The 23,420-nt window shown below is 42.4% G+C and overlaps 1 protein-coding gene across 2 annotated transcripts in view; it reads right to left on the reverse strand.

The window, feature by feature from the left end:
* LOC106560389 (desmocollin-2) overlaps positions 1–23,420 on the reverse strand; it is a 40,185-nt gene that overhangs the window by 12,431 nt on the left and 4,334 nt on the right. For both annotated transcript variants that reach the window (XM_014123269.2, XM_014123268.2), the window contains exons 2-7: positions 19,569–19,659; positions 1,786–1,979; positions 1,346–1,510; positions 922–1,077; positions 621–765; positions 370–524 (exon numbers count right to left, since the gene is read on the reverse strand). In XM_014123269.2, coding sequence (XP_013978744.1) covers positions 370–524; positions 621–765; positions 922–1,077; positions 1,346–1,510; positions 1,786–1,923 — 759 coding nt within the window. In that variant the 5' untranslated portion in view covers positions 1,924–1,979; positions 19,569–19,659. The remainder of the gene's footprint in view (positions 1–369; positions 525–620; positions 766–921; positions 1,078–1,345; positions 1,511–1,785; positions 1,980–19,568; positions 19,660–23,420) is intronic.

Genomic DNA, 23,420 nt, shown 5'->3' on the forward strand with positions numbered 1-23,420 from the left:
TAGTCATTTAGCAGACGCTCTTATCGAGAGTGCATACATTTTTTCGTACTGGTCTCCCACAACCCTGGCATTGCAAGCTCAATGCTCTATCAATTGAGCCACACGAGACCTACAACATTTCCACCACAGAAAACCTCAGTGAAGTATCATCATTCAAGAGTACTCAAGTCTGCTCTGGTTTATACTGGTTTATACCTCAAATTCAGTACACCATTCAGTTAGCTAGAATGTCAGAGACTAACAATCACTTGTTACACAATATCAACATAGCCCAACAATAGAATAGGCTAACTATCTTACAGTGATGCTGGTGTATTTAGAGGGAAACAGGTGGGTGTTGAATAAGGAAGGAAGCCCTGTCTATGGTACCTCTCTGTCAAGAGTGCTGGTCTTGGCTGTGATCAGCCCACTGTGAGACCCGATGGTGAAGAACTGACCACCAGTCAGAAGGGTGTATCTGATCTTAGTGTGGGGAGTGTCTGCTTCATCCTTATCAGTGGATTTCACTTCTCCTACCTCAGTACCTGGAGAGAGGGAGGGAGGGAAGAGAGAAAGTTTAAATACAATATTGTTCTTTCTATCATTCACACACACACACACACACACACACACACACTCACCAGGTTTGCACTGCTCTAACACAGAGAAGGCGAGTGGTCCAGAGAAGGTCGGTGCGTTGTCATTGATATCTTCCACCAGAACAGTGATGTCCAGAGGCCGATCAGTCTCCTTCCCTGACCGCCTGTCAAACACCTGGGCTGTGAACTACACACCACTCATTAAGAACACACATACTGAACACTTTTGGTCTGAGGTACAGCAGACAGACAAGATGACTCCACTGCTATTATCTTGCCTATAATCATTGTGCATTCATTTAGACCAACTTTATGGCCTGTACTGAAGGCCTGTCACACTTACCACAAACTTGGGGTACTGTTCCCGGTCAACAGGGTAGTGCACACGCACCATGCCTGTGTCACGATCCACAGAGAAAAGCTTCTCCGGGGGCATGGTCACCCCTGAACCACTGATTATATAGTACACTGTGAAATTCACTGATGAATCTGACCCCACCTACAGAGAGGGAGGGGGAGAGGGAGACAGACAAACTTACAGAAATAGCCTAAAATTACACCAGTACAGTTCTAACACACTGACACATAAAACAAGAGCCAAGGAGAGAGGTGAATAATGATAACAAAAGGGGGAGTTCTAGATTGGAGGAAGGTGATTGAGATGAGGGGATTACAGAAGAGGGATAGGAGAGTAAGACTGATGGAATACATGAGGAAACAGAAGGGAGGATGTGAGGACGGTGATAATGATGAATGCATGTCCTCACCAGTTCTACATCTTTGGGGAAAGGAGGGATGTCCTGCTCTATAATGCTGAACGGGAGAGGACTCCATCTCCTTTTAGAGCGCCTCAGGACCTCAGAAGGACCCCTCTGGAACCCTTTATGCGCAGGCACATTGAAGGGCACCCTCATGGGTACTTGAATATGCTTCTACAAGGACAGTGTCACAGTGATAAGTAAAGATACAAGCAGTCTACTTTCTAAACCTTACCGGAAGAATCACATATCTATTGTAACTCTGTTATTGCTTTTCTGTTGTAGAGGGCCATTTGAGTAGAAGGGTTGGTGGGGAGTACTGGGTGTGTCTTCTGTTTGTGATTCAATACTGTATGTTGCATGTATGATTCATTGCATGATTCAGTAATGTTACAGTAAAGTAATTCAAAAGTATGTCTCTCTCTCCCTCCCTCCCTGGCATTACTCACCTGTTCAGGGTCTGGGGACAGATGGACCTCCATCCTCCAGTGCCGTCCTCCCCCATCCCTCCCCCTCACCCAGAAGGACCTGCCCTCCGCTGTAACCGTGGTGACGTCCACCGTGACTATGGAGCCGTCGCTGCGCATGGCGAAGTGGGGGTCACTGGAGGTCAGCCACTGTCCCTGTATGTGACACCCTGTCACTGGACAACAGAGAGCACAGACACAGACACACACACACACACACACACACACACACACACACACGAGAGAGAGAGAACGCACACTGTTATGTCGATTGAACTATCATTAAAAGTGAAGACATTTTATCAAATCAATTTTCTAGGTGTAATAATTACGCGATTTAACTAATCATGTAAACTTTAATTAACTAGGAAGTCGGGGCACCACGGATTTTTTTTTATAGAGTTTCTATTTCCCGAATCGACTCTTCAGATATTTTCATATCTTACTGAATACAGTCTTCTATTAATGATTATTAATCTTTACCTTCTGTTAGTCTCATTCCAAACATTGTAAAATTCTTGGTTATCTGCACGAACCCTAGCATAAATTATGAATCAGCGATATACAAATTGGTTTAATTATTTATTTACTAAATAACTAATCAAGTCACTGAAATACATGAAAATACACAATTAGTTCATACATGGGGTATTACATGATACAAAAAAAATTCCCTGGTGGACGAAACCGATAGCTGATAACTACACTCATAGAAATTGCTAATACCTTACATGAACGACCTTTAATTCGAAAGGAAATTGCAATTTACATATTTACGAATGTATGTCTTGTTGTCTCTCTCTATGGTCGCCGGTCCATCTGCTGGAGAGAGTCAACAGAAAGCCTCTGGTTTGTCCACCAGAGATCAAAGTCGTAGGTTGGTAGAATGGATACTACAGAGTATCATTCAGAAATGTTCTTAGAATAGATGTTTCGGCGGTTGTCGGTATTCTCGTTCTAGACTTAAGTCATTTCTAGCTGCAGACTAGTAATTATACGTATAAGATTTGCTCTTATTCTGTAGTGATCAATGGTCTCAGACTTTAACCATTTCCAGCCGTGTAGCCAATGTTCCATGTGGTATGGTCTTGTCCTTTGGTAGAGTTGTAGTGCCAACTATTTCAACATGTCGCGTCAGCTGCATGTTTTCTAGTATTGTAGTTCAACCATTTGCAACCTCAGCTTACACTGTGGTTTGCGTGGTCTGGTGTGAATTGCGTCACGAGTGGGTTTTATACACTTCAGAGAAAAGGGTGGTCCATGACGCCGACTTAATGTCTATGCTCACGTAGGCTTAACTTTATTTGAAAAACCCATACTCTCATTTAGAAGGTTAGTAGTTTCATGTTTAATCACATACATTAGATGTAAACATGATAGCTGGGAGATGTAGACTTTAAGAGATACAGTTATGTGTGTTTCCTGTCCTTCATGAGATCACCAAATGAAACACACTTGTCATAACTGTCCCCTAAGTGTCCACGGACCATTCCCACATTCTCAAAAGTAGAAATATTGTTTAATTCTCCCATTTGGGTATTAGGAGTTTGGCCAAGAGAGGTTTTTTGTTCTCTTAGACTCTCTCAATACTGCATGGCAGTTTCTACCAGGTATTTATGACCTGTCGTAAAGTCATACAACTGTGGAGAGAGAGAGAAGAGAGAGAGGACATCGTTACAACACTGTATATATACATAATATGACATTTGTAATGTCTTTTTTCTTTTGGAACTTCTGTGAGTGTAATGTTCACTGTTCATTTTTATTGCTTATTTCACTTTTGTATATTATCTACTTCTCTTTCTTTGGCAATGTTAACATATGTTTCCCATGCCAATAAAGCCCCTTGAATTGAGAGGAGAGGTCATGAGCAGATGAGCTTCTGCATTTTTCAGCATGTTCTTAAAAGAATATGGATTTAGAGTTAGAAAAAATATATATTTGTCAGGGACATATACAACTCCATTGTGTCCTCCTCCCAGAGTGCTAAGAACCTTGGCGTGACCCTGGACAACACCCTGTCATTCTCCACTAACATCAAGGCGGTGACCCGATCCTGTAGGTTCATGCTCTACAACATTCGCAGAGTACGACCCTGCCTCACACAGGAAGCGGCGCAGGTCCTAATCCAGGCACTTGTCATCTCCCGTCTGGATTACTGCAACTCGCTGTTGGCTGGGCACCCTGCCTGTGCCATTAAACCCCTACAACTCATCCAAAACGCCGCAGCCCGTCTGGTGTTCAACCTTCCCAAGTTCTCTCACGTCACCCCGCTCCTCCGCTCTCTCCACTGGCTTCCAGTTGAAGCTCGCATCCGCTACAAGACCATGGTGCTTGTCTACAGAGCTGTGAGGGGAACGGCACCTCCGTACCTTCAGGCTCTGATCAGGCCCTACACCCAAACAAGGGCACTGCGTTCATCCACCTCTGGCCTGCTGGCCCCCCTACCTCTGAGGAAGCACAGTTCCCGCTCAGCCCAGTCAAAACTGTTCGCTGCTCTGGCACCCCTATGGTGGAACAAGCTCCCTCATGACGCCAGGACAGCGGAGTCAATCACCACCTTCCGGAGACACCTGAAACCCCACCTCTTTAAGGAATACCTAGGATAGGATAAAGTAATCCTTCTAACCCCCCCCCAAAAAAAAAGATATAGATGTACTATTGTAAAGTGGTTGTTCCACTGGATATCATAAGGTGAATGCACCAATTTGTAAGTCGCTCTGGATAAGAGCGTCTGCTAAATGACTTAAATGTAAATGTAATGTAAATGGATGCTACCCTCTACAACATAACCTTCACTCCAAATCAAAACCTACAACCTGATTTTGGACGGAATTACGGAATCACCTGGAAGGTTTACAACTACCAAAGATTATTATTCCAAAGCTATACAGCAAATGCTCTGGATACCAACAGACACCTGAAAACACCATCCAACCTGGAACTGAGTGAATAATGTTTAGTCTGAAGCTATACTTTATTTCTAAAAGCCTTACTTTATAAGGACTGAATGCTAAATTAAGGCTGCCAAGCTTGATACAACTTAAATTAGCACTGCCGTGTCAAGTGAGAGGTGTCAAAGCCCTTTCGCCCAACAATGGCAGGAGAGTCGCATAGTCTACTCCAACCAAATGGAGAGGCCTTAGGTAATTAAAATACAGTACCCTGTGTATGTGTCACGATCGCTGTCTTCAAACTCCCTATCGTAAATAAACCAAGGCGCAACTTGCATGGAATTCCACATCCTTTAATCGAAGTGAAACTAAAAACAATACAGAAAGGAAACGGAACATGACGTTCTGGGCTGCTCGCAGGCAGCTATACAAAAAAAGATCCCACAATCACAGGTGGAAAAAGGGCTGCCTAAGTATGATCTCCAATCAGAGAAGACGATAGCCTCTGATTGGGGACCATACCCGGCCAAACAAAGAAATAAGAAAACTAGATTGCCCACCCAAATCACACCCTGACCTGACCAAATAGAGAAATAGAAAGGCTCTCTATGGTCAGGGCGTGACAGTATGTAAAGAATGATAAGACACAAATTGAACAATTGAGACACAAATTGAGACAGGATTGAAGGAAGAGGAGGGGGTCTGATGATTTACATTAAAGAACATATCCGATGTAAACAAATTGAGTGGTCATGTGATAATGAACTAGAATGTATTGGCCTGAACGTTACACTGTCTCCCCAAATGTCCTTTACCCTTATTGGAATGTATAGACCACCTTCCACCAAAAGTGTGTTTTTTGATCAGTTTAATAACATGCTTAGGGAATGTGATTTTGGGAAGGAGGTCATCTTAATGGGAGATTTTAATATTAATTATGAAGACAAGTCTTGTAGGAAAACCCTCAAACGGATCACTAATACCTTTGACCTTACACAGCTCGTTAAAGGGCCAACCAGGGTGACTTGTTGCTCTAAAACACAGATTGATTTGGTGTTCAGTAATAAACCAGAGAGAGTGACTAAATCATTCAATATGGTTACTGGGCTATCTGATCATAATTTGACACTTATAGCCAGAAAGTTGTCTAAGAGCAGGTTTAAGCTCTCTACTGTTAGAAAGCCGGATCAACTAAGAATACCTAAGAGTGAATTAAACTATTTTGAAAAAGCAATTAATGGAATTAACTGGAATGATCTCTTGTCCTATACAGACGTGGAAGCTGATAGTGAGGTTTTTCTATCCACAATCCAGGCTACAATAAATGGTTTCCTAAAGAAAATCAAATCCAAACCTGGCCAAAAGAGCACTCTTCCTTGGCTAAATGGAGAAATTTGGAAATTGATGAAAGAACGAGATTATGCTCTAAAAACAGCCCTAAAATCCAAATTAGAGCATGACAGATGTAGGTTTACCATGTTGAGAAATAAGGTGATGAAAGAAATCAGACAGGCCAAGGCAAACTTTTTTATTAACATAATTGGTGAGGCAAAGGGAAATTCTAAATTGATCTGGGAGAATCTAAAAAAGTTAACAGGGAAAGACCATAGTAACACCGCAAAAAGACTAGAAATCATGGTGAATAACAATCTAACACAGGATGCAGTTGAAATAGCAATAGCCTTCAATTCCTACTTTATTGACTCTGTCAAGGTACTGACACAGAACCCCTCCACTGGTTTCTTGGGCTCAGTGCTAGTGAATGACGCTCAACCCGTCTTCATCATAAGGGAGGTTTCTGAGTCAAAGGTGAACAAGGTGATTAGCTCACTAAAGAACTCTAAATCCAAAGATGTGTTTGGGCTGGACTCTACCTTTCTTAAAAACTACAAAGAGTCACTCATTGGCCCCATTACTAAGGTCACCAACACATCTATTGGTCTGGGGGTGTTTCCATGGGTATGGAAGTCAGCCATAATAACGGCCATCTTTAAATCGGGCGACCCTGCTGATGTGAGTAACTACAGGCCCATTAGTATACTACCTGTAGTGTCGAAGGTTGTTGAAAAGTGTGTAGCAGAACAACTGATTTCCCACCTCAACAACAGCCCCTTCACATTACACTCCATGCAGTTTGGCTTCAGAGCGAAACACTCCACAGAAACGGCCAACTGCTTTCTTCTGGAAAATGTGAAGTCCAAGATGGACAAAGGGGGCGTTGTTGGGGCTGTGTTTCTGGACCTAAGGAAGGCTTTCGATACTGTTAACCATGAGATTCTCATCACAAAATTGTCCAAGTTCAACTTTTCCCCCGATGCCTTGAGATGGATGAAATCATACCTTGAAGGCAGAACTCAGTGTGTCAGAGTGAGCAATGAGCTGTCGCCCACTCTTAGCTATGATGTGGGCGTGCCCCAAGGGTCAATACTGGGGCCCCTCCTGTTCAGCCTGTACATTAATGATCTGCCTTCCGTCTGCACTGGGTCTGAAGTTCAAATGTATGCAGATGATACAGTGATATATGTGCATGCAAAGAGCAAACAACAAGCTGCACAAGAACTCACTACAGTAATGGTCCAGGTTACAAAGTGGCTCAGTGACTCGTGTTTGCATCTCAATGTGAAAAAAACTGTTTGCATGTTCTTCACAAAGAGGGCAACAGATGCTACTGAGCCAGATGTCTATGTGTCAGGGGAGAAGCTCCAGGTGGTATCTGATTTTAAGTACCTTGGAATCATACTTGATTCCAACCTCTCTTTTAAAAAGCATGTGAAAAAGGTAATTCAAATAACCAAATTCAACCTAGCTAATTTCCGATTTATACGAAATTGTTTGACCACAGAGGTAGCAAAACTGTATTTCAAATCGATGATACTCCCCCACTTAACATACTGCTTGACTAGTTGGGCCCAAGCTTGATATACAACATTAAAACCTATTCAGTCTGTCTACAAACAGGCTCTCAAAGTGCTCGATAGAAAGCCCAATAGCCATCATCACTGTTACATCCTCAGAAAGCATGAGCTCCTGAGTTGGGAAAATCTTGTACAATACACCGACGCATGTCTTGTATTCAAGATCCTAAATGGCCTGGCTCCCCCTCCACTCAGTATTTTGTAAAACAGAAAACCCAAACATATGGCAGCAGATCCACAAGGTCTGCCATGAGAGGTGACTGTATAGTTCCCTTAAGGAAAAGCACCTTTAGTAAATCTGCTTTCTCTGTGAGAGCTTCCCATGTCTGGAATACACTGCCATCAGACACACATAACTGCACCACATATCACACTTTCACAAAATGCATGAAGACATGGCTAAAGGTCAATCAGACTTGTGAACATAATCCCTAGCTGTGTATTGCCTCTTTCCATGTTGTCTGTTGTCTGTAGCTTGTGAGGTGTGGAAACACTTTGTTGTTTTTATGGATTTTGTCTTGTTGCTTTTTGTTCTATGTTGCTCTGTCTGTATGCTACATCTTGCTTGTCCTATGTTGCTCTGTCTGTATGCTATGTCTTGCTTGTCCTATGTTACTCTGTGTGTGCTCACTGTTCAATGATTGTCTATATTGTAATTGTTTTTAATAACCTGCCCAGGGACTGCGGTTGAAAATTAGCCGGCTGGCTAAAACCGGCACTTTTACTGAAACGTTGATTAATGTGCACTGTCGCTGTAAAAATAAAATAAACTCTAACAAAAAGAGCACAAAATGAAGCTCCTTATGGAAAATCAAGAGACACTTTTTGCTGACTATTATAAAAATGGGAACATCAACAACCTCATCTTCCACACAGACCATCCCCTGGCATTAGCACACTACCCCTCAGTTAAGAGGGGGGGGTGTTACCGAGGGGTGGAAACTCAGGATACTAGACAATGAGGACTCTGAGTCAGCTAATAATAATCTCTGTAAGTCTGGAACAGTAGAGGTAAAGGGTAACCCCAAACAGGTTGAGCCGGACTTTCACCAATTAAAATAATTAGCTCAGCAGGAGAAGCTTTCCCTTGAGAAATTTACATTTACATTTTAGTCATTTAGAAGACGCTCTTATCCAGAGCGACTTACAGTCGTGAATAGATACATTTCATTTAAAAAAAAAAATCTTTCTTTTTTTGTACTGGCCCCATGTGGGAATCGAACCCACAACCCTGGCGTTGCACACACCATGCTGGCGTTGCAAACACCATGCAAACACCATGCTCTACCAACTGAGCCACACCCACTGAGGACATACACAAGACACAGATTGTACTCCTTATGGACTCAAAAGATAAAACACTTTTTCCCAAACACAGTGTGTCTAAACTCTGGTGTACAAACACCCAGCGCACCCTAAACCGTCTGTCTGAGGACCAACTATGTTCACCTAGCCACATAATAATACACACAGGCACAAACGACCTGAGAGCACAGCAGGAAAGGGTGGCCACAGCACTCAAGGGAGTGATTGAAAAGCTTCTTCTACTTTCCCCAATGCTCAAGTGGTTATATCCCCCCTGATACCATGAAAAGACTTCCATACAGCGGGTAAACGCAAGTATTTCCCATGACTGTGCCTCAAAACCAAATGTTTACCTGGCCCACCACTCCTCCCTGGACTTGAACAGCCTTTATGACCAGGTCCACCAATACAAGGCAGCAGTGCCCACCTTCGCCCGGACACTAAAGGACATCGCTCTCAAACACAGCCCCAACACTTCACACAGGAGCAACAGATCAATAGACACACCGCTCAGACCAGCGAGACACTCTCCCAGACCTGCGGGACCCCACCCCCCGGACCTACACATAGAGGACTCACAGCGAGAGGACCTATATCCAGACAACACCACCACCAACCACATCCACACCAATTAACCCCCCCCCCCAAGTCAACCATACCCACACCCCATTTAGGCCCCCTCAGATCAGACCTATGCCCCTCCTGCCCACCCCATGCACCCCACCCCCACAAAGAGGGCCTCAACATGGAAGGCACACATACGCCCAGGCCGTGAGCAGGAAAACAGGCCCAAACCCCACTCTTACACTAACCCAGTCCTTCTCAATTAGTGGGGCGCGCCCCGCTGGGGGGGCTCGGAGCGATGCCAGGGGAACATGCTTTTTTTCCAGCAGGGAGTAGGGTATTTTGCACTGAACAAGAGCACACAGCACAGAGCAGGAGATATGAAGTGCAGATAACAAACCCTTAAGAGACACCATGGAAAAATATTTAACAGGGATGAAAAGAAAGGAGGAGAGAGACGGAGATAATGAGACAAACGTAAGTCTCCCGAAAGCTAAGACGAGGAAATATGTTGAAGCGTATGTAGCGCTTGGCTTCACTGTGACTACGGTGGGAGACGAGGAAAGACCGGTATGTTTACTGTGTCAAAAAATGTCGGCAGCGGACAGCATGAAGCCAAATAAATTAAGGCGTCACTTAGACATTACACCCCAATCACGCTGATAAGCCGCTTGAGTTTTTTCAGCGAAAACGTGCCGAATATTGCCAACAATCGTCCCGCTTTGTGAATGCTACTTCAGTAAACCAGCGAGCACTGCTAGCATCATATAAGGTGGCGTACCAAATTGCTCAGTGCAAAAAACCCCTCTCCATAGCAGAGGAGCTGATACTGCCTGCAGCATTAGACATGGTCTCTGTCATGCTGGATGACGCAAGTGCTGCAAAAATAAAAACTATCCCTCTGTCCAATGACACTGTCGCCAGACGTATAAATGACATTGCTAACGATCTTAAAGAACAGCTGGTAGATAAACTCAAAGACAAATGTTTTGCCTTACAGTTCGATGAAGCAACTGACAGCAACAAAGACTGTTTGTTTATCGCTTATGTACGTTTTGACATGACAAACTCCCTGTGTGAGGATCTACTTTTTTGTAAATATGTCAGAGACAGAGCCACAGCTGAAGAGCTATTCAAAATGCTGGACTGCTTCCTGACTGAGAATGGGCTAAAGTGGGAGAACTGCATCGGTGTTTGCAGTGATGGTGCACAGACAATGGCAGGGATGAGAAAAGGACTTTGGGCACTCATCAAGAAGGCCTCACCTAATTCTGAGTGGACACACTGTGTTATACACAGAGAAGCACTGGCATCAAGGCACCTTTCCTCTGAATTAAGTGAGGTTATGACTGACATTGTAGGTGTAGTCAATTTTATAAAGACCAGACCACTAAAAACAAGAGTCTTCTCTGCTATCTGTGAGGAGATGGGAGCTGAACATCAAGCTGTGCTGTTTCACAGTGAAGCAAGGTGGCTGTCACGAAGAAAAGTCTTGTCTCGAGTTTTTGAGCTCAGAGAGCAGATAAGAATGTTTTCGGAGGAGGAGCACAAGTATGACCTCGCAGAAAAATTTAGTGATGAGAACTTCCTGGCAAAACTGGCCTACCTGAGTGACATATTTGGAAAGCTAAATGAACTAAATCTACATCTTCAAGGGAAAGACAAACACCTCCCTCAGGCCACAGACAAGATCAGCTCTTTCACTGGAAAGCTTGCAATGTGGGGCAGTCGACTTGATGAAGGAAATACTGATTCATTCGAGAACCTGCATGAATTTGTTGACACTACTGACTATGATGCCACCTCAGTGATTCCATATATTAAGGAGCATATTTTATCACTGATGGAATTCTTTAAAAAGTACTTCCCTGAAAACAGTTCCCAATATGACTGGGTGAGAGATCCTTTCAATGCACCAGCTCCAACTGGTTTCAGCTCTGCAGAGGAGGACCAGTTCATTGATATGACGTCTGATTCCACGTTGAGACTGAGGTTCACATCACAGACACTGAGTGAATTCTGGCTGAGTGAAAGAGGCAGTATCCACTCTTAGGGCAGAGGGCCATGGGCATTCTTCTTCCTTTTGCAATATCTTATCTTTGTGAGACTGGCTTCTCTGCTGTTGCTGTACTGAAGACCAAGTACAGGTCCCAGCTAAACATTGAGCAGGAGCTGAGAGTTGCAGTATCATGCTTTAAACCCTGCTTCGAAAAGCTGTGCTCTGCAAAACGTGCTCATTGTAGCCATTAATCCTGACTTCCTCATTTTGATTAAAACCTGTTGGGGCTAGGGGGCAGTATTTGCACGGCCGGATAAAAAAACGTACCCGATTTAAACTGGTTACTACTCTTGCCCAGAAACGAGAATATGCATATAATTAGTAGATTTGGATAGAAAACACTCTAAAGTTTCTAAAACTGTTTGAATGGTGTCTGTGAGTATAACAGAACTCATATGGCAGGCCAAAACCTGAGAAGATTCCATACAGGAAGTGCCCTGTCTGACAATTTGTTCTCCTTCTGTGGCATCTCTATCGAAAATACAGCATCTCTGATGTAATGTGACATTTTCTAAGGCTTCCATTGGCTCTCAGAAGGCGCCAGAAAGTGGAATGACGTCTCTCCTGTCTCTGGGCGAAAAACAGCAGGAGATTTTGTGAGTGGTCAGGCTGAGAACAGTGACACTGGAGATGCGCGCTCATGTGAATTCTCCATTTTTTTCTTTCAGCCTTTGAATGAATACAACGTCGCCCAGTTGGAATATTATCGCTATTTTACGAGAAAAATAGCATAAAAATTGATTTTAAACAGCGTTTGACATGCTTTGAAGTACGGTAATTGAAATTTTTTGTCACGAAATGCGCTCGCGCGTCACCCTTCGGATACTGACCTGAACGCACGAACAAAACGGAGCTATTTGAATATAACTATGGATTATTTCGAACCAAAACAACATTTGTTGTTGAAGTAGAAGTCCTGGGAGTGCATTCTGACGAAGAACAGCAAAGGTAAATCTAATTTTTCTTATAGTAAATCTGAGTTTGGTGAGGGCCAAACTTGGTGGGTGTCAAATTAGCTAGCCGTGATGGCCGGGCTATGTACTCAGAATATTGCAAAATGTGCTTTCGCCGAAAAGCTATTTTAAAATGTGACACCACGATTGCATAAAGGACTTCTGTATCTATAATTCTTAATATAATTGTTATGTATTTTGTGAACGTTAATCGTGAGTAATTTAGTAAATTCACCGGAAGTTTGCGGTGGGTATGCTAGTTCTGAACATCACATGCTAATGTAAAAAGCTGGTTTTTGATATAAATATGAACTTGATTGAACAAAACATGCATGTATTGTATAACTTAATGTCCTAGGAGTGTCATCTGATGCAAACATCCCACCTTGCCCAGGGAGGTTAAAAAAAAAAAAAAAATCAGCACAAATTCTTTTATTCATTTTAGTTTTATAGGTCAAAGTGTTTCATATATTGTGCTCCTGAGTTAATGTTGCTGATCAACTTGAATTGATTATTATTTATTGATTATATTTCATTTTATTTTTCAGTATCAAATGGTCAAAAAATGTTTACAGTTTAAATAAGGGTTGAATTTATTTTTATTTTTTTCAGGTAAATTGATGCACTTTAAGTCTTTTCTGTTACAGACTAAAAAACAATGTTAATAAAGTTATTCTTTGTTGGAAGTTGATCTATATTTCTTTCTTTTTTGTTTTCTTTAATGTTAATAAGGATACAATGTTATGCAGAGGTGTACTTATAACAATTTTATAGACAAATGATACTATTTACAGTCGCGGCGGAGAGTTGGGGGCGCTAAATGTTTACTTCTTCCTAGGGAGGGCGTAACAGAAAATAATTGAGAAGCACTGCACTAACCCAAGCCAATGGCATGTACCAGATGCTCAGCAGGATCCCGTCACACTTACTGGCCTGAGGCCAAACCACACGACCAACAACATTGGAAACGTTATGCAACACAAAGCCTTCACTATCTCATCCTGGAATATCCAAAGCCTGAGGTCATCTGCCTTTGGCGAAAAGAGCAGGAACCTGGACTTCATCAAAGAAATACAGACATTGTCATCCTACAGAAAACATGGTAGAGGAGACGGACCCACTGGTTGCCCTCTAGGTTACAGAGAGATGGTAGTCCCATCCACCAAACTACCAGGTGTGAAACAGGGAAGGGACTCAGAGGGTATGCTAATTTGGTATAGAGCAGACTTAACTCACTCCATTAAATTAATCAAAACAGGAACATTTTACATTTGGCTAGAAATTCAAAAGGAAATTATCTTAACAGAGAAAAATGTCCTCCTGTGTACTACCTATATCCCCCCACTAGAATCCCCATACTTTAATGAAGACAGCTTCTCTATCCTGGAGGGGGAAAGCAATAATTTCCAGGTCCAGGGACATGCACTAGTCTGTGCGACCTAAATGCGAGAACCAGACAAGAACCTGAAACCCTCAGCACACAGGGGGACAAACACCTGCCAGGAGGTGACAGCATTCCCTCCCCCATATGCCCCCCTAGACACAAGTATGACAACATAACCAACAAAAACAGGGCACAACTCCTGCAGCTCTGTCGCACGCTGGGTATGTATGTAGTCAATGGTAGGCGTCGAGGGGACTCCTATGGTAGGTACACCTGTAGCTCATCTCTTGGCAGTAGTACTGTAGACTACTTTATCACTGACCTCAACCTAGTCTCTCAGAGCGTTCATAGTCAGCCCACTGACACCCCTATCAGACCACAGCAAATCACAGTCTACTTCAACAGAGCAATACTCAATCTTGAGGCATCAAAGCCAAAGGAACTGAGTAATATTAAGAAATGCTATAGATGGAAGGAATGTAGTTTGGAAACCTACCAAAAAACAATTAGGCAACAACAAATTCAATCCCTTTTAGACAACTTCCTGGACAAAATGGTCTACTGTAATAGTGAAGGTGTAAACTTGGCAGTAGAAACTTTTAACAGTATATTTGACCCCTCAGCTTCCCTATCAATCTAAAAATCTCAAATAGAAAACCGAAGAAAATGAACAACAATGACAAATGGTTTGATGAAGAATGCAAAAATCTAAGAAAGAAATTTTAAAAACCTGTCCAACCAAAAACATACAGAACCGGAAAACCTGAGTCTACGCCTTCACTATGGTGAACCACTAAAACAATACAGAAATACACTACAGAAAAAGAAGAAACAGCACGTCAAAAATCAGCTCAAAGTAATTGAAGAATCCATTGACTCTAACCACTTCTGGGAAAATTGGAAAACACTAAACAAACAACACAAAGAATTATCTATCCAAAATGGAGATGTATGGGTAAACCACTTCTCCAATCTTTTTGGCTCTATAAGAAAGAACAAATAGCAAAAACATATACATGATCAAATACAAATCTTAGAATCAACTATTAAAGACTACCAGAACCCACTTGATTCTCCAATTACCTTGAATGAACTCTCCAACCCAAAAAGGCATGTGGTGTTGTAGATATCCTCAATGAAATGATAAATTATACAAACAACAAATTCCAATTGGCTATACTAAAACTCTTTAACATTATCCTTAGCTCTGGCATCTTCCCCAAAATTTGGAACCATGGACTGATCACCCAAATCCACAAAGGTGGAGACAAATTTGACCCCAATATTGACCGTGGGATATGCAGACTCATACATTTCCTCAGTAAAAACAATGTACTGAACAAATGTCAACTTGGCTTTTTACAAATTATCGTACGACAGACCACGTATTCACCCTGCAGACCCTAATTGACAAAAAAACCCAAAAAAACAAAGGCAAAGTCTTCTCATGCTTTGTTGATTTCAAAAAAGCCTTTGACTCAATTTGGCATGAGGGTCTACTATACAAATTGATGGAAAGTGGTGTTGGTGGAAAAAACATACGACATTATAAAATTCATGCACACAAACAAGTGTGCGGTTAAAATAGGCAAAGAAACACACAATTCTTCCCACAGGGCCGTGGGGTGAGACAGGGATGCAGCTTAAGCCCCACACTCTTCAACATATATATCAAAGAATTGGCGAGGGCACTTGAACAACCTGCAGCCTCACCTTACAAGAACCTGAAGTCAAATGTCTACTGTTTGCTGATGATCTGGTGCTTCTGTCACCAACCAAGGAGGGCCTACAGCAGCACCTACAATTTCTGCACAGATTCTGTCAGACCTGGGCCCTGACAGTAAATCTCAGTAAGACAAAAATAATGGTGTTCCAAAAAAGGTCCAGTCGCCAGGACCACAAATACAAATTCCATCTAGACACCGTTGCCCTAGAGCACACAAAAAACGATACATACCTTGGCCTAAACATCAGCGCCACAGGTAACTTCCACAAAGCTGTGAATGATCTTAGAGACAAGGCAAGAAGGGCATTCTATGCCATCAAAAGGAACATCAAATTCGACAAACCAATTAGGATCTGGCTAAAAAAATACTTGAATCAGCTATAGAACCCATTGCCCTTTGTGGTTGTGTGGTCTGGGGTCCGCTCACCAACCAAGAATTCACTAAATGGGACAAACACCAAATTGAGACTCTGCATGCAGAATTCTGCAAAAATATTCTCAGTGTACAATGTAAAACACCAAATAATGCATGCAGAGCAGGATTAGGCTGATACCTGTTAATGATCAAAATCCAGAAAAGAGCCGTTAAATTCTACAACCACCTAAAAACAAAGCAATTCCAAAACCTTCCATAACAAAGCCATCACCTACAGAGAGATGAACCTGGAGAAGAGTCCCCTAAGCAAGCTGGTCCTGGGGCTCGGTTCACAAACAGACTCCACAGAGCCTCAGGACAGCAACACAATTAGATCCAACCAAATCAGGAGAAAACAAAAAAAATCATTCTTTCCAATGTGTCAAGTAATTAACAAAAAAAACAGAGCAAACTATAATGCTATTTGGCCCTAAACAGAGAGTACACAGTGGCAGAATACCTGACCACTGTAACTGACCCAAATTTAAGGAAAGCTTTGACTATGTACAGACTCGGTGAGCATAGCCTTGCTATTGAGAAAGGCAGCCGTAGGCAGACCTGGCTCTCAAGAGAAGACAGGCTATGTGCACACTGCCCACAAAATGAGGTGGAAACTGAGCTGCACTTCCTAACCTCCTGCCAAATGAATGACCATATTAGAGACACATATTTCCCTCAGATTACACAGATCCACAAAGAATTTGAAAACAAACCAGATTTTGATAAACTCCCATATCTATTGGGTGAAATACCACAGTGTGCAATCACAGCAGCAAGATGTGTGACCTGTTGCCACAAGAAAAGGGCCACCAGTGTAAATACAAGCCATATATGTTTATTTATTTTCCCTTTTGTACTTTAACCATTTGCACATTGTTACAACACTGTTTAAATATATATATATATATATATATATATATATATATATATATATATATATATATATATATATATATATATAATATGACATTTGTAATGTCTTTATTCTTGTGAAACTTCTATGAGTGTAATGATTACGGTTCATTTTTATTATTTATTTCACTTTTGTATATGATCTACTTCACTTGCTTTGGCAATGTTAACATATGTTTCCCATGCAAATAAAGCCCCTTGAATTGAATTGAGAGAGAGAGGGGGGCGCTATGATACTCCCCCCAGGGCACATCATGACAGTTACTACACTGGGCAACACACACACACACACACACACACACACACACACGTCAGAACAAAACACAGAACTTTGGACAGAACACTCAAGCTCATACTCACAAATAGTTTCAGAGTAGAAGTGCTGATCTAGGATCAGGTCTTCTCTATCCATATAAACTTATTCAGTATGATTTAAAAGGGAAATCTGATCCTATATCCTACTCTGAAACTCTTTGTGAATATGGGCCACGGTAACTACAGGCAGTGAGGTAGACATAACTCACACACATAAAACACTGTCACTAACTAAACTCAGCAAAAAAAAGAAACGTTCCTTTTTCAGGACCCTGTCTTTCAAAGAAAATTCGTAAAAATCCAAATAACTTCACAGATCTTCATTGTAAAGGGTTTAAACACTGTTTCCCATGCTTGTTCAATGAACCATAAACAATTAATGAACATGCACCTGTGGAACGGTCGTTAAGACACTAACAGCTTACAGACGGTAGGCAATTAAGGTCACAGTTATGAAAACTTTGGACACTAAAGAGGCCTTTCTACTGACTCTGAAAAACACCAAAAGAAAGATGCCCAGGGTCCTTGCTCATCTGTGTGAACGTGCCTTAGGCATGCTGCAAGGAGGCATGAGGACTGCAGATGTGGCCAGGGCAATAAATTGCAATGTCCGTACTGTGAGACGCCTAAGACAGCGCTACAGGGAGACAGGACGGACAGCTGATAGTCCTCGCAGTGGCAGACCACGTGTAACAACACCTGCACTGGATCGGTACATCCGAACATCACACTTGCAGAACAGGTACAGGATGGCAACAACAACTGCCTGAGTTACACAAAGGAAGGCACAATCCCTCCTTCAGTGCTCAGACTGTCCGCAATAGGTTGAGAGAGGGGTGGCAGGTAGCCCAGTGGTTAGAGCGTTGGACTAATAACCGAAAGGTTGCAAGCTTGAATCCCCGAGCCGACAAGGTAAAAATCTGTCATTCTGCCCCTGAACCAGGCAGTTAACCCACTGTTCCTAGGCTGTCATTGAAAGTAAGAATTTGTTCTTAACTGACTTGCCTAGTTAAATAAAAAAATAAAATAAGAGACCAGGCAACAATGCCCCCTATGGGCACAAACCCATCGTCGCTGGACCAGACAGGACTGGCAAAAAGTGCTCTTCACTGACGAGTTGTGGTTTTGTCTTACCAGGGGTGATGGTCAGATTCGCGTTTATCATCAAAGGAATGAGCATTACACCGAGGGCCTGTACTCTGGAGCGGGATCGATTTGGAGGTGGAGTGTCCGTCCGTCATGGTCTGGGGCGGTGTGTCGCATCATCAGACTGAGCTTGTTGTCATCGAAGGCAATCTCAACGCTGTGCGTTACAGGGAAGACATAATTCTCCCTCATGTGGTAGCCTTCCTGCAGGCTCATCCTGACATGGCCCTCCAGCATGACAATGCCACCAGCCATACTGCTCGTTCTGTGTGTAATTTCCTGCAAGACAGGAATGTCAGTGTTCTGCCGTGGCCAGCGAAGAGCCCGGATCTCAATCCCATTGAGCACGTCTGGGACCTGTTGGATCGGAGGGTGAGGGCTAGGGCCATTCCCCCCAGAAATGTCTGAGAACTTGCAGGTGCCTTGGTGGAAGGGTGAGGTAACATCTCATAGCAAGAATTGGCAAATCTGGTGCAGTCCATGAGGAGATGCACTGCAGTACTTAATGCAGCTGGTGGCTACACCAGATACTGACTGTTCTTTTGATTCCCCCCCCCCCCCTTTGTTCAGAGACACATTATTCAATTTCTGTTAGTCACATGTCTGTGGAACTTGTTCAGTTTATGTCTCAGTTTGTAAGGGCTGTCTTCGTCGTCAGATGAAACAGAGAAGTCATCGTCGGAAAAGGTGGACCAATACGCAGCGGAGGATGTGTTCATCATTAGTGTTTTAATGAAAAAAGAGAACACTACAAAAATAAACAAAAGACGACAGCAAACAGTTCTGTTAGGAAAACACACTAACAAAATACAATTACCCACAAAACCCAAAGGAAAAACATGCTCCTTATGTGTGACTCCCACTCAACAACAACGAACTTCAGCTGTGCCTGATTGGGAGCCACACACGGCCCAAAACACAGAAATACAAAAACCTACGAAAAGAACATAGAACGCCCACCCAATGTAACACCCTGGCCTAACCAAAATAAAGAACAAAAAACCCCTCTCTATGGCCAGGGCGTAACACAGTTGTTGAATCTTGTTATGTTCATACAAATATTTACACATGTTAAGTTTGCTGAAAATCAACACAGTTGACAGTGAGAGGACATTTCTTTTTTGCTGAGTTTACATTGACTAGGCTTCACACAGATAGGCAGGTGTTATAGGCCTACCTTGAGAGATGACATAGCCAGGCCTGACCTCCACTGGGACCTGGGCTTGGATGGAATGAGGAACACAGCACTCAACAGACTGAGCTATGATCTGAGAGAGAACAGAGAGAACAGGGTTTACATGTGTCTTTCATCCTGTCTTTGTCACTCTCCTTCTCCTACCATGCATATTTTCAATTCTTTATTGGCAGTGATGCATTAACCCCCAAATCTGTTTCTGCTATCTGCCAACTCCTTGTCAAGAGAGCAGACAGACTGGCTACAGATGCATGTCTTCTAACCCTAACCTTAAAGCTATAATCCTTAATTAAAACAGTAACAAAGCAGGCACCCTGCCTCTGTTTTATTAAAAAGTTTAGGGATTGGCCTGGAGAAATGTAACCACTCAAATTCAGACAGATCTCTGGATGCATGGACTGACCATACAATTATAGTTTTAACCATGTATCAGGGCTGGGAATTGCCAGGGCACTCACGATACGATATTATCACAATACGCAGGTGCCGATACGATATGTATTGCTCACTGTACACAGTGTACAAAACAGTAGGAACACCTGCTCTTTCCATAACATAGAATGACCAGATGAATCCAGGTGAAAGCTATGATCCCTTATTGATGTCACTCATGGCAGATGAAAGGGAAAAGACAGATTAAAGAAGGATTTTTAAGCCTTGAGATATTGATTGTGTATGTGTGCCATTCAGAGGTTGAATGGGCAAGACAAAAGATTTAAGTGTGTAAAGAACTGCAATGCTGCTGAGTTTTTCATGCTCAACAGTTTTCCGTGTTTATTAACAATGGTCCACCACCCAAAAGACATCCAGTCAAATTGACACACCTGTGGGAAGCATTGGCGTCAACATGGGCCAGCCACCTGTGGAATGCTTTTGACACCTTGTAGAGTCCATGCCCTGATGAATTGAGGCTGTTCCAAGAGCAAAAGGGGGTGCAACTCAATATTAGGTGTTTGTAATGTTTTGTACACTCAGATATAGCCGACTAGCGCTTGCTAACGCTACCAAGCCAAAACATAATAATCTACAAATCTGTACTTGGTCATCAATATAATATCGTCCCAAATAATATTTTGATATGTAACTGTATACATTTCTTCCCTGATCACTACTTTTGAGGCTGTACGGTGTTTGTTCACATTTATGTTGTTTACAAACTTTGAAATAAAACAAGCTTATATTTTGGATTCTGATGGGGTATGACAGTTGAACTTAGCTCATGAGGCATTTATAAGTTATATTTTTCAAGAATCAAAGGGTATATTTCCCTCAAATGCAACTCTGGACCTCGAAACCAGTTCCACTGCATTTATTGTTCTCCTCTAATCGGGGACTGATTTATAACTGGGACAACAGGTGGGTGCCATTAATTATAAGGTAGATCAGAAAACCAGCAGACTCAGGACCTCGTAGGGTAAGAGTTGAATACCCCTGTTACAGTGGGGGGGGAAAGTATTTGATCCCCTACTGATTTTGTACGTTTGCCCACTTACAAAGAAATGATCAGTCTATAATTTTAATAGTAGGTTTATTTGAACAGTGAGAGACAGAATAACAACAAAAAAATCCAGAAAAACGCATGTCAAAAATGTTATAAAATGATTTGCATTTTAATGAGGGAAATAAGTATTTGACCCCTCTGCAAAACATGACTTAGTACTTGGTGCAAAACCCGTGTTGGCAATCACAGAGGTCAGACGTTTCTTGTAGTTGGCCACCAGGTTTGCACACATCTCAGGAGGGATTTTGTCCCACTCCTCTTTGCAGATCTTCTCCAAGTCATTAAGGTTTCGAGGCTGACGTTTGGCAACTCGAACCTTCAGCTCCCTCCACAGATTTTCTATGGGATTAAGGTCTGGAGACTGGCTAGGCCACTCCAGGACCTTAATGTGCTTCTTCTTGAGCCACTCCTTTGTTGCCTTGGACGTGTGTTTTGGGTCATTATCATGCTGGAATACCCATCCACGACCCATTTTCAATGCCCTGGCTGAGGGAAGGAGATTCTCACCCAAGATTTGACGGTACATGGCCCGATCCATCGTCCCTTTGATGCGGTGAAGTTGTCCTGTCCCCTTAGCTGAAAAACACCCCCAAAGCATAATGTTTCCACCTCCATGTTTGATGGTGGGGATGGTATTCTTAGGGTCATAGGCAGCATTCCTCCTCCTCCAAACACGGCGAGTTGAGTTGATGCCAAAGAGCTCAATTTTGGTCTCATCTGACCACAACACTTTCACCAGTTGTCCTCTGAGTCATTCAGATGTTCATTGGCAAACTTCAGACGGGCATGTATATGTATTCTTGAGCAGGGGGACCTTGCGGGCGCTGCAGGATTTCAGTCCTTCACACGTAGTGTGTTACCAATTGTTTTCTTGGTGACTATGGTCCCAGCTGCCTTGAGATCATTGACAAGATCCTCCCGTGTAGTTCTGGGCTGATTCCTCACCGTTCTCATGATCATTGCAACTCCACGAGTTGAGATCTTGCATGGAGCCCCAGGCTGAGGGATATTGACAGTTCTTTTGTGTTTCTTCCATTTGCGAATAATCGCACCAATTGTTGTCACCTTCTCACCAAGCTGCTTGGCGATGGTCTTGTAGCCCATTCCAGCCTTGTGTAGGTCTACAATCTTGTCCCTGACATCCTTGGAGAGCTCTTTGGTCTTGGCCCTGGTGGAGAGTTTGGAATCTGATTGATTGATTGCTTCTGTGGACAGGTGACTTTTATACAAGTAACAAGCTGAGATTAGGAGCACTCCCTTTAAGAGTGTGCTCCTAATCTCAGCGCTTTACCTGTATAAAAGACACCTGGGAGCCAGAAATCTTTCTGATTGAGAGGGGGTCAAATACTTATTTCCCTCATTAAAATGCAAATCAATTTATAACATTTTTGACATGCGTTTTTCTGGATTTTTTTGTTGTTATTCTGTCTCTCACTGTTCAAATAAACCTACCATTAAAATTATTGACTGATCCTTTCTTTGTCAGTGGTCAAACGTACAAAATCAGCAGGGGATCAAATACTTCTTTCCCCCACTGTATATACACCATTTATTTATAAGTCCAAAAATTGATGTAGAAACTAGGGATTCTAGCTTCACTGAAAATACCTAACCTTTAGGGTGGCAGGTAGCCTAGTGGTTAGAGCTCTGGGCCAGTTACCGCAAGATCAAATCCCAGAGCTGACAAGGTAAAAATCTGTCATTCTGAACAAGGCAGTTAACCCATTGTTCCTAGGCTGTTATTGTAAATAAGAATTTGTTCTTAACTGACTTGCCTAGTTACATGTTTTATTTTTTATTAACCAATCAAATGTATTTATAAAGCCCTTTTCACATCAGCAGCTATAAAGAAACCCAGCCTAAAACCCCAAACAGCAAGCAATGCAGATGTAGAAGCACGGTGGCTAGGAAAAAGACACTCCTCTTGTTGGACAGATCAGTTTTCCAATCACACTCTGTTCACATCATTGAAATGTGTTTGAACTAATAAGCCTATAGTAATACTCCTGCTGAAGAGTGCCTGACTAATTCTAGCAAGTGTGAGGAAACCAGTAGACGTGTGAATAACATACAATGATAAATGTAGCCATAGTCAAAGGCAATACTACGTATTCAAGTTTAATCTTCAATGTGAGATTGGTACATCCTTTTTTTTCTCACTTCAACTGTTTATCAAAACAAGTGGTGAGGTGACTGCTTTGTTTTTTAAATCCAAGATTGGGGATATGGGTTATTTTAAGCAATATTTCTAATATTGGTCTCTGAAACAGTATAGGATGTTTTGGTGGGTCATTGTTGAGCAATGAGTAAGTAGGCCTAATGCTGTTTGTATG

This window comes from Salmo salar, chromosome ssa10 (assembly GCF_905237065.1).
Source record: "Salmo salar chromosome ssa10, Ssal_v3.1, whole genome shotgun sequence".
NCBI lineage: Eukaryota > Metazoa > Chordata > Actinopteri > Salmoniformes > Salmonidae > Salmo > Salmo salar.